Below are 16,525 nucleotides of genomic sequence, written 5' to 3'. Positions count from 1 at the left end.
TGGGAGAGTCGGTCCTGGACTGTATTACACTGGGTCATTGGAAGAGTCCGTCCTGGACTGTATTACCCTGGGTCATTGGGAGAGTCGGTCCTGGACTGTATTACACTGGGTCATTGGGAGAGTCGGTCCTGGACTGTATTACACTGGGTCATTGGGAGATTCAGCCCTGGACTGTATTACACTGGGTCATTGGGACAGTCGGTCCTGGACTGTATTACACTGGGTCATTGGGAGAGTCGGTCCTGGACTGTATTACACTGGGTCATTGGGAGAGTCGGTCCTGGACTGTATTACACTGGGTCATTGGGAGAGTCGGTCCTGGACTGTATTGCACTGGATCATTGGGAGAGTCGGTCCTGGACTGTATTACACTGGATCATCGGGAGAGTCTGTCCTGGAGTGTATTACACTGGGTCATTGGAAGAGTCAATCCTGGACTGTATTACACTGGGTCATTGGGAGAGTTGGTCCTGGACTGTATTACACTGGGTCTTTGGGAGAGTCGGTCCTGGACTGTATTACACTGGGTCATTGGGAGAGTCGGTCCTGGACTGTATTACACTGGATCGTTGGGTGAGTCGGTCCTGGACTGTATTACACTGGATCATTGGAAGACTCGGTCCTGGATTGTATTACCCTGGGTCATTGGGAGAGTCGGTCCTGGATTGTATTACGCTGGGTCATTGGGAGAGTCGGTCCTGGACTGTATTACACTGGGTCATTGGGAGAGTCGGTCCTGGACTGTATTACACTGGGTCATTGGGAGAGTCGGTCCTGGACTGTATTACACTGGGTCATTGGGTGAGTCGGTCCTGGACTGTATTACACTGGGTCATTGGGAGAGTCGGTCCTGGACTGTATTACACTGGATCATTGGGAGAGTCGGTCCTGGACTGTATTACACTGGGTTATTGGGAGAGTCGGTCCTGGACTGTATTACACTGGGTTATTGGGAGAGTCGGTCCTGGACTGTATTACACTGGGTCATTGGGTGAGTCGGTCCTGGACTGTATTACACTGGGTCATTGGGAGAGTCGGTCCTGGACTGTATTACACTGGATCATTGGGAGAGTCGGTCCTGGACTGTATTACACTGGGTCATTGGGAGAGTCGGACCTGGACTGTATTACACTGGATCATTGGGAGAGTCGGTCCTGGACTGTATTACACTGGGTCATTGGGAGAGTCGGTCTTGGGCTGTATTACACTGGGTCATTGGGAGAGTGGGTCCTGGACTGTATTACACTGGGTCATTGGGAGAGTCGGTCTTGGGCTGTATTACACTGGGTCATTGGGAGAGTCGGTCTTGGGCTGTATTACACTGGGTCATTGGGAGAGTCGGTCCTGGACTGTATTACACTGGATCATTTGGAGAGTCGGTCCTGGACTGTCTTTCACTGGTTCATTGGGAGAGTCGGTCCTGGACTGTATTACACTTGGTCATTGGGAGATTCGGTCCAGGACTGTATTACACTGGGTCATTGGGAGAGTCGGTCCTGGACTCTATTACACTGGGTCATTGGGAGAGTCGGTCCTGGACTGTATTACACTGGGTCATTGGGAGAGCCGCTCCTGGACTGTATTACACTGGATCATTGGGAGAGTCGGTCCTGGACTGTATTACACTGGATCATTGGGAGAGTCGGTCCTGGAGTGTATTACACTGGATCATTGGGAGAGTCGGTCCTGGACTGTATTACACTGGGTCATTGGGAGAGTCGGTCCTGGACTGTATTACACTGGTTCATTGGGAGAGTCGTTCCTGGACTGTATTACACTGGGTCATTGGGAGAGTCGGTCCTGGACTGTATTACACTGGATCATTGGGAGAGTCGGTCCAGGACTGTATTACACTGGGTCATTGGGAGAGTCGGTCCTGGACTGTATTACACTGGATCATTGGGAGAGTCGGTCCAGGACTGTATTACACTGGGTCATTGGGAGAGTCGGTCCTGGACTTTATTACACTGGATCATTGGGAGAGTCGGTCCAGGACTGTATTACACTGGGTCATTGGGAGAGTCGGTCCTGGACTGTATTACACTGGATCATTGGGAGAGTCGGTCCTGGACTGTATTACACTGGATCATTGGGAGAGTCGGTCCTGGACTGTATTACACTGGGTCATTGGGAGAGTCGGTCCTGGACTGTATTACACTGGATCATTGGGAGAGTCGGTCCTGGACTGTATTACACTGGATCATTGGGAGAGTCGGTCCTGGAGTGTATTACACTGGATCATTGGGAGAGACGGTCCTGGACTGTATTACACTGGGTCATTGGAAGACTCGGTCCTGGACTTTATTACCCTGGGTCATTGGGAGAGTCGGTCCTGGACTTTATTACCCTGGGTCATTGGGAGAGTCGGTCCTGGACTGTATTACACTGGGTCATTGGGAGAGTCGGTCCTGGACTGTATTACACTGGGTTTTTGGGAGAGTCGGTCCTGGACTGTATTACACTGGGTTTTTGGGAGAGTCGGTCCTGGACTGTATTACACTGGGTCATTGGGAGAGTCGGTCCTGGACTGTATTACACTGGACCATTGGGAGATTCGGTCCTGGACTGTATTACACTGGATCATTGGGAGAGTCGGTCCTGGACTGTATTACACTGGGTCATTGGGAGAGTCGGTCCTGGACTCTATTACAGTGGGTCATTGGGAGAGTCGGTCCTGGACTGTATTACACTGGGTCATTGGGAGAGTCGCTCCTGGACTGTATTACACTGGGTCATTGGGAGAGTCGGTCCTGGACTGTATTACACTGGGTCATTGGGAGAGTCGGTCCTGGACTGTATTATACTGGATCATTGGGAGAGTCGGTCCTGGACTGTATTACACTGGGTCATTGGGAGAGTCGGTCCTGGACTGTATTACACTGGGTCATTGGAAGAGTCCGTCCTGGACTGTATTACACTGGGTCATTGGAAGAGTCGGTCCTGGACTGTATTACACTGGGTCATTGGGAGAGTCGGTCCTGGACTGTATTACACTGGGTCATTGGGAGAGTCGGTCCTGGATTGTATTACACTGAATCATTGGGAGAGTCGGTCCTGGACTGTATTACACTGGCTCATTGGGAGAGTCGGTCCTGGACTGTATTACACTGGATCATTGGGAGAGTCGGCCCTGGACTGTATTACACTGGGTCATTGGAAGAGTCCGTCCTGGACTGTATTACACTGGGTCATTGGGAGAGTCGGTCCTGGACTGTATTACACTGGACCATTGGGAGATTCGGTCCTGGACTGTATTACACTGGATCATTGGGAGAGTCGGTCCTGGACTGTATTACACTGGGTCATTGGGAGAGTCGGTCCTGGACTGTATTACACTGGGTCATTGGGAGAATCGGTCCTGGACTGTATTACACTGGGTCATTGGGAGAGTCAGTCCTGGACTGTATTACACTGGATCATTGGGAGAGTCGGTCCTGGACTGTATTACACTGGATCATTGGGAGAGTCGGTCCTGGACTGTATTACACTGGATCATTGGGAGAGTCAGTGCTGGACTGTATTACACAGGGTCATTGGGAGAGTCGGTCCTGGACTGTATTACACTGGGTCATTGGGAGAGTCGGTCCTGGACTGTATTACACTGGGTCATTGGAAGAGTCAATCCTGGACTGTATTACACTGGGTCATTGGGAGAGTCGGTCCTGGACTGTATTACACTGGATCATTGGGAGAGTCGGTCCTGGACTGTATTACACTGGATCACTGGGAGTGCTGGTCCTGGACTGTATTACACTGGATCATTGGGAGAGTCGGTCCTGGACTGTATTACACTGGGTCATTGGGAGAGTCGGTCCTGGACTGTATCACACTGGGTCATTGGGAGAGTTGGTCCTGGACTGTATTACACTGGGTCTTTGGGAGAGTCGTCCTGGACTGTATTACACTGTGTCATTGGGAGAGTCGGTCCTGGACTGTATTACACTGGGTCATTGGGAGAGTCGGTCCTGGACTGTATTACACTGGGTCATTGGGAGAGTCGGTCCTGGACTGTATTACACTGGGTCATTGGGAGAGTCGGTCCTGGACTGTATTACACTGGATCATTGGGAGAGTCGGTCCTGGACTGTATTACACTGGGTCATTGGGAGAGTCGGTCTTGGGCTGTATTACACTGGGTCATTGGGAGAGTGGGTCCTCGACTGTATTACACTGGATCATTGGGAGAGTCGGTCCTGGACTGTATTTCACTGGTTCATTGGGAGAGTCGGTCCTGGACTGTATTACACTGGATCATTGGGCGAGTCGGTCCTGGATTGTATTACACTGGGTCATTGGAAGACTCGGTCCTGGCCTGTATTCCACTGGGTCATTGGGAGAGTCGGTCCTGGACTGTATTACACTGGGTCATTGGGAGAGTCGGTCCTGGACTGTATTACACTGGGTCATTGGGAGAGTTGGTCCTGGACTGTATTACACTGGTCATTGGGAGTGTCGGTCCTGGACTGTATTACACTGGGTCATTGGGAGAGTCGGTCCTGGAGTGTATTACACTGGATCATTGGGAGAGTCGGTCCTGGACTGTATTACACTGGATCATTGGGTGAGTCGGTCCTGGACTGTATTACACTGGATCATTGGGAGAGTCGGTCCTGGACTGTATTACACTGGATCATTGGGAGAGTTGGTCCTGGACTGTATTACACTGGGTCATTGGGAGAGTCGGTCCTGGACTGTATTACACTGGATCATTGGGAGAGTCGGTCCTGGACTGTGTTACACTGGATCATTGGGAGAGTCTGTCCTGTACTGTATTACACTGGATCATTGGGAGAGTCGGTCCTGGACTGTATTACACTGGATCATTGGGAGAGTCGGTCCTGGACTGTATTACACTGGATCATTGGGAGAGTCGGTCCTGGACTGTATTACACTGGGTCATTGGGAGTGTCGGTCCTGGACTGCATTGCACTGGGTCATTGGGAGAGTCGGTCCCGGACTGTATTACACTGGTTCATTGGGAGAGTCGGTCCTGGACTGTATTACACTGGGTCATTGGGAGAGTCGGTCCTGGACTGTATTTCACTGGTTCATTGGGAGAGTCGGTCCTGGACTGTATTACACTGGGTCATTGGGAGAGTCGGTCCTGGACTGTATTACTCTGGGTCATTGGGACAGTCGGTCCTGGACTGTATTACACTGGGTCATTGGAAGAGTCCGTCCTGGACTGTATTACACTGGGTCATTGGGAGAGTCGGTTCTGGATTGTATTACACTGGGTCACTGGAAGACTCGGTCCTGGACTGTATTACACTGGGTCATTGGAAGAGTCGGTCCTGGACTGTATTACACTGGATCATTGGGAGAGTCGGTCCTGGACTGTATTACACTGTGTCATTGGGAGAGTCGGTCCTGGACTGTATTACACTGGGTCATTGCGAGAGTCGGTCCTGGACTGTATTACACTGGGTCATTGGGAGAGTCGGTCCTGGACTGTATTACACTGGACCATTGGGAGATTCGGTCCTGGACTGTATTACACTGGATCATTGGGAGAGTCGGTCCTGGACTGTATTACACTGGGTCATTGGGAGAGTCGGTCCTGGACTCTATTACAGTGGGTCATTGGGAGAGTCGGTCCTGGACTGTATTACACTGGGTCATTGGGAGAGTCGCTCCTGGACTGTATTACACTGGGTCATTGGGAGAGTCGGTCCTGGACTGTATTACACTGGGTCATTGGGAGAGTCGGTCCTGGACTGTATTATACTGGATCATTGGGAGAGTCGGTCCTGGACTGTATTACACTGGGTCATTGGGAGAGTCGGTCCTGGACTGTATTACACTGGGTCATTGGAAGAGTCCGTCCTGGACTGTATTACACTGAATCATTGGGAGAGTCGGTCCTGGACTGTATTACACTGGCTCATTGGGAGAGTCGGTCCTGGACTGTATTACACTGGATCATTGGGAGAGTCGGCCCTGGACTGTATTACACTGGGTCATTGGAAGAGTCCGTCCTGGACTGTATTGCACTGGGTCATTGGTAGATTCGGTCCAGGACTGTATTACACTGGGTCATTGGGAGAGTCGGTCCTGGACTGTATTACACTGGGTCATTGGGAGAATCGGTCCTGGACTGTATTACACTGGGTCATTGGGAGAGTCGGTCCTGGACTGTATTACACTGGATCATTGGGAGAGTCGGTCCTGGACTGTATTACACTGGATCATTGGGAGAGTCGGTCCTGGACTGTATTACACTGGATCATTGGGAGAGTCAGTGCTGGACTGTATTACACTGGGTCATTGGGAGAGTCGGTCCTGGACTGTATTACACTGGGTCATTGGAAGAGTCAATCCTGGACTGTATTACACTGGGTCATTGGGAGAGTCGGTCCTGGACTGTATTACACTGGATCATTGGGAGAGTCGGTCCTGGACTGTATTACACTGGATCACTGGGAGTGCTGGTCCTGGACTGTATTACACTGGATCATTGGGAGAGTCGGTCCTGGACTGTATTACACTGGGTCATTGGGAGAGTCGGTCCTGGACTGTATCACACTGGGTCATTGGGAGAGTTGGTCCTGGACTGTATTACACTGGGTCTTTGGGAGAGTCGTCCTGGACTGTATTACACTGTGTCATTGGGAGAGTCGGTCCTGGACTGTATTACACTGGGTCATTGGGAGAGTCGGTCCTGGACTGTATTACACTGGGTCATTGGGAGAGTCGGTCCTGGACTGTATTACACTGGGTCATTGGGAGAGTCGGTCCTGGACTGTATTACACTGGATCATTGGGAGAGTCGGTCCTGGACTGTATTACACTGGGTCATTGGGAGAGTCGGTCTTGGGCTGTATTACACTGGGTCATTGGGAGAGTGGGTCCTGGACTGTATTACACTGGATCATTGGGAGAGTCGGTCCTGGACTGTATTTCACTGGTTCATTGGGAGAGTCGGTCCTGGACTGTATTACACTGGATCATTGGGCGAGTCGGTCCTGGATTGTATTACACTGGGTCATTGGAAGACTCGGTCCTGGCCTGTATTCCACTGGGTCATTGGGAGAGTCGGTCCTGGACTGTATTACACTGGGTCATTGGGAGAGTCGGTCCTGGACTGTATTACACTGGGTCATTGGGAGAGTCGGTCCTGGACTGTATTACACTGGGTCATTGGAAGAGTCCGTCCTGGACTGTATTACACTGAATCATTGGGAGAGTCGGTCCTGGACTGTATTACACTGGCTCATTGGAAGAGTCGGTCCTGGACTGTATTACACTGGGTCATTGGGAGAGTCGGTCCTGGACTGTATTACACTGGGTCATTGGGAGAATCGGTCCTGGACTGTATTACACTGGGTCATTGGGAGAGTCGGTCCTGGACTGTATTACACTGGATCATTGGGAGAGTCGGTCCTGGACTGTATTACACTGGATCATTGGGAGAGTCGGTCCTGGACTGTATTACACTGGATCATTGGGAGAGTCAGTGCTGGACTGTATTACACTGGGTCATTGGGAGAGTCGGTCCTGGACTGTATTACACTGGGTCATTGGAAGAGTCAATCCTGGACTGTATTACACTGGGTCATTGGGAGAGTCGGTCCTGGACTGTATTACACTGGATCATTGGGAGAGTCGGTCCTGGACTGTATTACACTGGATCACTGGGAGTGCTGGTCCTGGACTGTATTACACTGGATCATTGGGAGAGTCGGTCCTGGACTGTATTACACTGGGTCATTGGGAGAGTCGGTCCTGGACTGTATCACACTGGGTCATTGGGAGAGTTGGTCCTGGACTGTATTACACTGGGTCTTTGGGAGAGTCGTCCTGGACTGTATTACACTGTGTCATTGGGAGAGTCGGTCCTGGACTGTATTACACTGGGTCATTGGGAGAGTCGGTCCTGGACTGTATTACACTGGGTCATTGGGAGAGTCGGTCCTGGACTGTATTACACTGGGTCATTGGGAGAGTCGGTCCTGGACTGTATTACACTGGATCATTGGGAGAGTCGGTCCTGGACTGTATTACACTGGGTCATTGGGAGAGTCGGTCTTGGGCTGTATTACACTGGGTCATTGGGAGAGTGGGTCCTGGACTGTATTACACTGGATCATTGGGAGAGTCGGTCCTGGACTGTATTTCACTGGTTCATTGGGAGAGTCGGTCCTGGACTGTATTACACTGGATCATTGGGCGAGTCGGTCCTGGATTGTATTACACTGGGTCATTGGAAGACTCGGTCCTGGCCTGTATTCCACTGGGTCATTGGGAGAGTCGGTCCTGGACTGTATTACACTGGGTCATTGGGAGAGTCGGTCCTGGACTGTATTACACTGGGTCATTGGGAGAGTTGGTCCTGGACTGTATTACACTGGGTCATTGGGAGTGTCGGTCCTGGACTGTATTACACTGGGTCATTGGGAGAGTCGGTCCTGGAGTGTATTACACTGGATCATTGGGAGAGTCGGTCCTGGACTGTATTACACTGGATCATTGGGTGAGTCGGTCCTGGATTGTATTACACTGGATCATTGGGAGAGTCGGTCCTGGACTGTATTACACTGGATCATTGGGAGAGTTGGTCCTGGACTGTATTACACTGGGTCATTGGGAGAGTCGGTCCTGGACTGTATTACACTGGATCATTGGGAGAGTCGGTCCTGGACTGTATTACACTGGATCATTGGGAGAGTCTGTCCTGTACTGTATTACACTGGATCATTGGGAGAGTCGGTCCTGGACTGTATTACACTGGATCATTGGGAGAGTCGGTCCTGGACTGTATTACACTGGATCATTGGGAGAGTCGGTCCTGGACTGTATTACACTGGGTCATTGGGAGAGTCGGTCCTGGACTGCATTGCACTGGGTCATTGGGAGAGTCGGTCCCGGACTGTATTACACTGGTTCATTGGGAGAGTCGGTCCTGGACTGTATTACACTGGGTCATTGGGAGAGTCGGTCCTGGACTGTATTTCACTGGTTCATTGGGAGAGTCGGTCCTGGACTGTATTACACTGGGTCATTGGGAGAGTCGGTCCTGGACTGTATTACTCTGGGTCATTGGGACAGTCGGTCCTGGACTGTATTACACTGGGTCATTGGAAGAGTCCGTCCTGGACTGTATTACACTGGGTCATTGGGAGAGTCGGTCCTGGACTGTATTACTCTGGGTCATTGGGACAGGCGGTCCTGGACTGTATTACACTGGGTCATTGGAAGAGTCCGTCCTGGACTGTATTACACTGGGTCATTGGGAGAGTCGGTCCTGGATTGTATTACACTGGGTCACTGGAAGACTCGGTCCTGGACTGTATTACACTGGGTCATTGGGAGAGTCGGTCCTGGACTGTATTACACTGGATCATTGGGAGAGTCGGTCCTGGCCTGTATTACTCTGGGTCATTGGGAGAGTCGGTCCTGGACTGTATTACTCTGGGTCATTGGGACAGGCGGTCCTGGACTGTATTACACTGGGTCATTGGAAGAGTCCGTCCTGGACTGTATTACACTGGGTCATTGGGAGAGTCGGTTCTGGATTGTATTACACTGGGTCACTGGAAGACTCGGTCCTGGACTGTATTACACTGGGTCATTGGGAGAGTCGGTCCTGGACTGTATTACACTGGGTCATTGCGAGAGTCGGTCCTGGACTGTATTACACTGGGTCATTGGGAGAGTCGGTCCTGGACTGTATTACACTGGGTCATTGGGAGAGTCGGTCCTGGACTGTATTACACTGGGTCATTGGGAGAGTCGGTCCTGGACTGTATTACTCTGGGTCATTGGGAGAGTCGGTCCTGGACTGTATTACACTGGGTCATTGGGAGAGTCGGTCCTGGACTGTATTACACTGGGTCATTGGGAGAGTCGGTCCTGGACTGTATTACACTGGGTCATTGGGAGAGTCGGTCCTGGACTGTATTACACTGGGTCATTGGGAGAGTCGGTCCTGGATTGTATTACACTGGGTCATTGGGAGTGTCGGTCCTGGACTGTATTACACTGGATCATTGAGAGATTCGGTCCTGGACTGTATTACACTGGGTCATTGGGAGAGTCGGTCCTGGACTGTATTACACTGGGTCATTGGGAGAGTCGGTCCTGGACTGTATTACACTGGATCATTGAGAGATTCGGTCCTGGATTGTATTACACTGGGTCATTGGGAGAGTCGGTCCTGGACTTAATTACTCTGGGTCATTGGGAGAGTCGGTCCTGGACTGTATTACACTGGATCATTGGGAGTGTCGGTCCTGGACTGTATTACACTGGGCCATTGGGAGAGTCGGTCCTGGACTGTATTACACTGGATCATTGGGAGAGTCGGTCCTGGACTGTATTACTCTGGGTCATTGGGACAGTCGGTTCTGGATTGTATTACACTGGGTCATTGGGAGAGTCGGTCCTGGACTGTATTACACTGGGTCATTGGGAGAGTCGGTCCTGGACTGTATTACTCTGGGTCATTGGGAGAGTCGGTCCTGGACTGTATTACACTGGGTCATTGGGAGAGTCGGTCCTGGACTGTATTACACTGGATCATTGGGAGAGTCGGTCCTGGACTGTATTACTCTGGGTCATTGGGACAGTCGGTCCTGGACTGTATTACACTGGGTTATTGGGAGAGTCGGTCCTGGACTGTATTACACTGGGTCATTGGGAGAGTCGGTCCTGGACTGTATTACACTGGGTCATTGGAAGACTCGGTCCTGGACTGTATTACAGTGGGTCATTGGGAGAGTCGGTCCTGGACTGTATTACTCTGGGTCATTGGAAGACTCGGTCCTGGACTGTATTACTCTGTGTCATTGGGAGAGTCGGTCCTGGACTGTATTACACTGGGTTATTGGGAGAGTCGGTCCTGGACTGTATTACACTGGGTCATTGCGATTGTTATACTCCTTTGCACTCTGTGTAACCCTGTGCTGGGAAATGGACAATTGCCGTTATTCCATTATCGCCTTCGACACCTGAATCTATTCCAATGGTCTCCTGGTCAGCTTCCCACGTTCCACCCTCCGTAAACTTTAACTCATCCATAACTCTGCTGCCCCCTATCCTAACTCGCACCAAGGCCCGTTCACCCTCCCCTGTGCTAGCTGACCTACATTGGCTTTCGGTCTGGCAATGCCTCGATTTTAAAAATCTCCCCATCCTTTTGTCCAGATCCCTCCAAGGCCTCCTCGTTCCCTGCCGCCCCCCCCAACCCCTTCCCTATCTCTGTAGCCTCCTCCAGCCTTACAAGCCTCCGCCTTTAGCGCGTCCCCGATTTTCATCGCTCCACCATTGGCGGCCGTGCCTTCAACTGCCGAGGCTCTAAGCTTGGAACTCCCTCCCTCTCTACCTCTCTCTCCTCCTTTAACATGCTCCTTAAACCCTATGGTGGAAAAATTCGGTATCGCCCCATTTGGGGCGTCATTATCGGCCGTGCGCAAAGTTTAGCGCCTGGCGCTAATTATCGTCTCCGACGGCAAACTTGGTTTTTATCGCCCCTGGAGGCGATTTGAACGCTAAATCAGGCACTTTACACCTGTCTTAAGGTGCAAAGACCGAGGAGCGAGGCGCTACCTCAGAGCACTGGCAAAGCTCATGTGATGTCAGTCAGCAATGGAACACAGACACACTGGTGCCGGCCAATTCTTAAAGGGGAGGGTCGATCTGGCTCTCCAGCCACACCCTGCTCATTGCAGCCTTGAATCTCGGCCTGGAGAGACCTGGACATCAAATCTGCTGGAAAGAACAATGGAGAGACCCAGGGAAAGAGCTCAGAGTGCAGCCCCCAAATCTCTTCTAAATCGATACAAGGAAGGTCAAATCAAAATGAACCTGCAAAGTGCTGCTCAGTACCCAAAACTCCTTCACACAGCGTTGAATCGCTCCAGAAGTCTCTCTCTCTCTCTCTCAGAATGCGTGGTGCAAAAATGTCACCGAAAAAAAATGGCAGGAAGCGGTTGCCTTTAAATAGCGCTCCCCCAGTCCCTTCCTGACTGCAAAACGCTCCCCCTCAACCTGTCGTTGCTAGCGGCAGGCGGTAAGGCAGGGGGCGCCACTCAATATCCGGTCCGGGGCGTTGCGCACTCGACTGACGTCACAATCTGCGGGCGCAGGTGATCGTGGCGGTAGTGTTTAGCACCACCGCAAAATGTCTAGTTCGTTTCGCGAGCGGTGCCGACATCGCCGCGCCCGGGCGCTAGTTGCTTTGTGCCCCATTAGCGCCCTCTTAAGGCGCTAACGGGAGGCGCAAACAGCTGAATTTTCCCCCCTAGCTCTTTAACCAAGCTTTTGGCCACCTGTCCAAACATCTCCTTATGTGACCCGGTGTCACATTTTGTCTGATTTATGCTGCTGTGAAGCGCCTTGGGACGTTTTAGGTACCGTATCAGTGCGAGTTGATGTTGAAATTGCCACTCACCTTTCCACTGCTGGCTGGCTCCCCTTTGACCTTCGCCCCGACCCGGCCCGTCAGGAGGAACTGGACGATTCGGGAGTCCCGGAAGGTCTCACCCAAGAAACCGGTGACCTTTCCCACGGTGCGCATCAGCTTCTCCATCGCCTCCATCCTCCGGCTCTGCTTCTCCGTCTCCCGGCGCAGGATGGCCAGGACCTCGGTGACCTCTGCCCTCCAGGGCTTGTCCGGACAGAGGACGGGGCCGTCGCCCCCGTCCACCCCACCCGCTTTCTCCCGGGCGCTCTCCAGACTCCGCAGCAGTCGCCCTTGGGTGCTGACCAGGAGGTCCACCTTCTCAGCCAGGCCGTCCAGTTTGAGGTCCATGGACCGCAGTCCGTCCGGCGTGGGCAGGGTGGAGGAGGATCCCACGGGCTTTCTCGGGGAGGTGGGGGGTCCCTGGTTCCTCAGGGTGTTGGGGTCAAACACCTTCGCCAAGGAATTCACCAGCGTAACCGGCTGGCTCATGGTCTCTCTCTCTCTCTCTCTCCCTGACTCGATGGCAGAAGACCTCCTGCCCCAACCTTCCCGGCCAACCGTCCCGCTCCTCCTTGCCCGCTCGTCCACCTCGCTCTGAGTGCGGCCTCGAGCGCTTCCTGAGAGGAGCGATATCCTCCGCAGCTTCTGGGGAAGATTTCACGGTCTGTGCTCGCCTTACCAGCACACCCTTCCGATCTCCCAATACTCAAACGAGAGAGGCTTCTTACTGTGAAAAGATCTCCACCCTGCTCTCTTTCTCTATCTGTCTCTCTGTCTCCCTCTCTCTGTCTCTCTCTCTCTCTCTTTGTCTCCCCCTGTCTCTCTGTCTCTGTCTCTCTTTGTCTTCCTCTCTCTCTCTCTCTGCCTCTCTCTCCCTCTTTGTCTCTATCACTCTCTCTCTGTCTCTCTCTATCTGTCTCTGTGCCTCTGTCTCTGTCTCTCTGTCTCTCTTTGTCTCTCTCTCTATCTGTCTCTATGTGGCTCTCTCGCTCTTTGTCTCTATCTCTCTCTCTCGCTCTGTCTCTCTCTCTCTCTGTCTCTCTCTCTGTCTCTCTGTCTGTCTCTCTCTCTCTCTCTCTCTCTCTCTATCTGTCTCTCTCTCTCTCTGTCTCTCTCTCTCTGTCTCTCTTTCTGTTTCTATGTCTCTCTCTCTCTCTATCTCTCTCTCTGTTTGTCTCTCTCTCTCTGTCTCTCTTGCTGCGTCTATGTCTCTGTCTCTCTGTCTGTCTCTGGTGCGAATGATGAGATGATGCCCCACCAGCAGAAAAACCTTAAGTTGCAAGAAGCAAAATATTGCAGAGAGAGAGAGAGAGACAGGTGTGATTGACAGTTTGGTATGTTCTTCAATTTGTGACGTTGATTAAAGCAGTTACTGGGAGTTTTGCATTCTTACCAGATTGGCCAGCTGCCCGCCCGGATTAATCCGCCCAGTGACAGCAGAATTCCGACTCCTACAGACTATATATATATATCTCGGGAAGGACATTAACCCTTCGAGTGCCGAGGGAGAGACGTTACTCTTTTCTCCCCACTTCCCCCTCCCATCCAAGGTCCGAACCCCTTGCTGACCCTGGAGTTTCCTGGATTGCCCAGGAGTCTCCTGGATTTCCAGGGAGTCTCCTGGATTGCCCGGGAGTCTCCTGGATTTCCAGGGAGTTTCCTGGATTGCCCTGGAGGCTCTTCGATTACCCGGGAGTTTCCTGGAATGCCCGGCAGGCTTCTGGATTGTCCGGGAGTCTCCTGGATTGTTTCCTCTGTTTGCCCGGGAGTCTCCCCCCACCCCGGGATTCGGCGATCGATCAGCCGCCATTGCGAGTGCAGCGCCTCCACTTTTCTGGCTCGTGCCTGGAAAGAGCGAAGAGGCCGTTGGCCAGCTTGGCGCCCGAACCAGGGCCCGATCCCCGGTGCGGAGAGCGCCTCACTCGCCAATGGTACCCGTGGGGGCTGGTGGCAGGGGAGCGGTGGGAGGAGGGAGCAGAAGAACGGGATATCCAATTCTCTTTTGAAAGTTACTATTGAATCTGCTTCCACCGCCCTTTCAGGCAGTGCATTCCAGATCACAGCAACTCGCTGCGTAAAAAACATTTCTCCTCATCTCCCCCTCTGGTTCTTTTGCCAAGTATCTTAAATCTGTGATCTCTGGTTACCGACCCTCCTGCCAGTGGAAAGAGTTTCTCCTTATTTACTCTTCTCAAAACCGTTCATGATTTTCAACACCTCTATTAAATCTCCCCTTAACCTTCTCTGCTCTAAGGAGAACAACCCCAGCTTCTCCAGTCCCTCCACGTCACTGAAGTCCCTCATCCCTGGTACCATTCTAGTAAATCTCCCCTTAACCTTCTCTGCTCTAAGGAGAACAACCCCAGCTTCTCCAGTCCCTCCACGTCACTGAAATCCCTCATCCCCTGGTACCATTCTGGTAAATCTCCCCTTAACCTTCTCTGCTCTAAGGAGAACAGTCCCAGCTTATTCAGCCTCTCCACATTAACTGAAGTCTCTCATCCCCGGTACCATTCTAGTTAATCTCCCCTTAACCTTCTCTGCTCTAAGGAGAACAACCCCAGCTTTTCCAGTCTCTCCACATAACTGAACTCTCTCATCCCTGGTACCATTCTAGTTAATCTCCCCTTAACCTTCTCTGCTCTAAGGAGAACAATCCCAGCTTTTCCAGTCTCTCCACATAACTGAAGTCTCTCATCCCTGGTACCATTCTAGTTAATCTCCCCTTAACCTTCTCTGCTCTAAGGAGAACAACCCCAGCTTCTCCAGTCTCTCCACATTAACTGAAGTCTCTCATCCCTGGTACCATTCTAGTTAATCTCCCCTTAACCTTCTCTGCTCTAAGGAGAACAACCCCAGCTTTTCCAGTCTCTCCACATAACTGAAGCCCCTCATCCCTGGTACCATTCTAGTAAATCTCCCCTTAACCTTCTCTGCTCCAAGGAGAACAACCCCAGCTTCTCTAGTCTCTCCAAATAACTGAAGTCCCTCATCCCTGGTACCATTCTAATAAATCTCCCCTTAACCTTCTCTGCTCTAAGGAGAACAATCCTAGCTTCTCCAGTCTCTCCACATTAACTGAAGTCCCTCATCCCCTGGTACCATTCTAGTAAATCTCCCCTTAACCTTCTCTGCTCCAAGGAGAATAACCCCAGCTTCTCCAGTCTCTCCACATAACTGAAGTCCCTCATCCCTGGTACCATTCTAGTAAATCTCCCCTTAACCTTCTGATATACCTATCAATTCGTCCAATAAAAAGCGACGAGTTAGGAACGTAACTAAAGGTTTTTATTGACTAAATAACAGAGCCCACCCTCGTGGGTGATCGGGTCCAACAAGGAGGAATACCAGCCAGTCGACTACCTTTATACCTGGGCAGGTAGGTGGAGCCATGGGCGGAGTCGGAGGTGGTCAGCCCAGGTATAACAGCGCGACAAGAGGCGACCTCGTATCATGATACAACAGTGATAACGGTGATAACAATACAACAGTGATAACTATAGTGTAACGATAAAAGTGGTTTACCACATTCACCCCTTGTTTAGATTTGAGTCCGGCGGGGTGAAGTGTACTACCAGTTCTGGTATGTCAGTCTGTCCGGAGGCCTCGTAAGCCTCTCCGATCGTCGCAGCGGCGGTGCTGCATTATCCGGTGTTAGTGCTGGTGTCTGCGTGGTCGGCGAAGGCTCGTGGGGTTCCGGCATGCCGTCTACCTGGGCTGGAATTGGGGGGGTGGTGGGGGGGGGTAAAGGTGGTGTCTCCAGAGTGCCCGAGGGTGCGAGGTCTCGTAAGGAGACAGTGTCCTCCCGCCCGTCTGGGTAAGCCACGTAGGCGTACTGGGGGTTGGCGTGCAGGAGGTTCACCCTCTCGACCAGGGGGTCTGTTTTATGGGCCCTCACGTGCTTTCGCAGCAAGACGGGCCCCGGAGAGGTCAGCCAGGTTGGTAGAGTGGTTCCCGTAGTCGACTTCCTGGGGAAAACAAACATTCGTTCATGGGGGGTGGCGTTAACGGCAGTGCAAAGTAGTGACCGGATGGAGTGCAGCGCTGTCGGGAGGACTTCCTGCCAGCGGGAGGTTGGGAGGCCCTTAGACTTTAAGGCTAAGAGGACGGCCTTCCATACCG

At 52.0% G+C, this 16,525-nt stretch overlaps 1 protein-coding gene across 1 annotated transcript in view; it reads right to left on the bottom strand.

Annotated features, from left to right (window-relative positions):
* LOC147118327 (uncharacterized) overlaps positions 1-13,911 on the bottom strand; it is a 361,660-nt gene extending 347,749 nt beyond the window's left edge. The window contains exon 1 of the mRNA XM_085984392.1: positions 12,392-13,911. Coding sequence (XP_085840518.1) covers positions 12,392-12,892 — 501 coding nt within the window. The 5' untranslated portion in view covers positions 12,893-13,911. The remainder of the gene's footprint in view (positions 1-12,391) is intronic.
* Positions 13,912-16,525: the final 2,614 nt, after the last annotated feature.

The sequence above is a fragment of the Somniosus microcephalus genome, chromosome 4 (assembly GCF_052327205.1).
Source record: "Somniosus microcephalus isolate GS21.2 chromosome 4, FLI_Smic_1.0, whole genome shotgun sequence".
In the NCBI taxonomy this organism is placed as follows: domain Eukaryota; kingdom Metazoa; phylum Chordata; class Chondrichthyes; order Squaliformes; family Somniosidae; genus Somniosus; species Somniosus microcephalus.
This window is presented reverse-complemented; position numbering and strand designations above follow the sequence as displayed.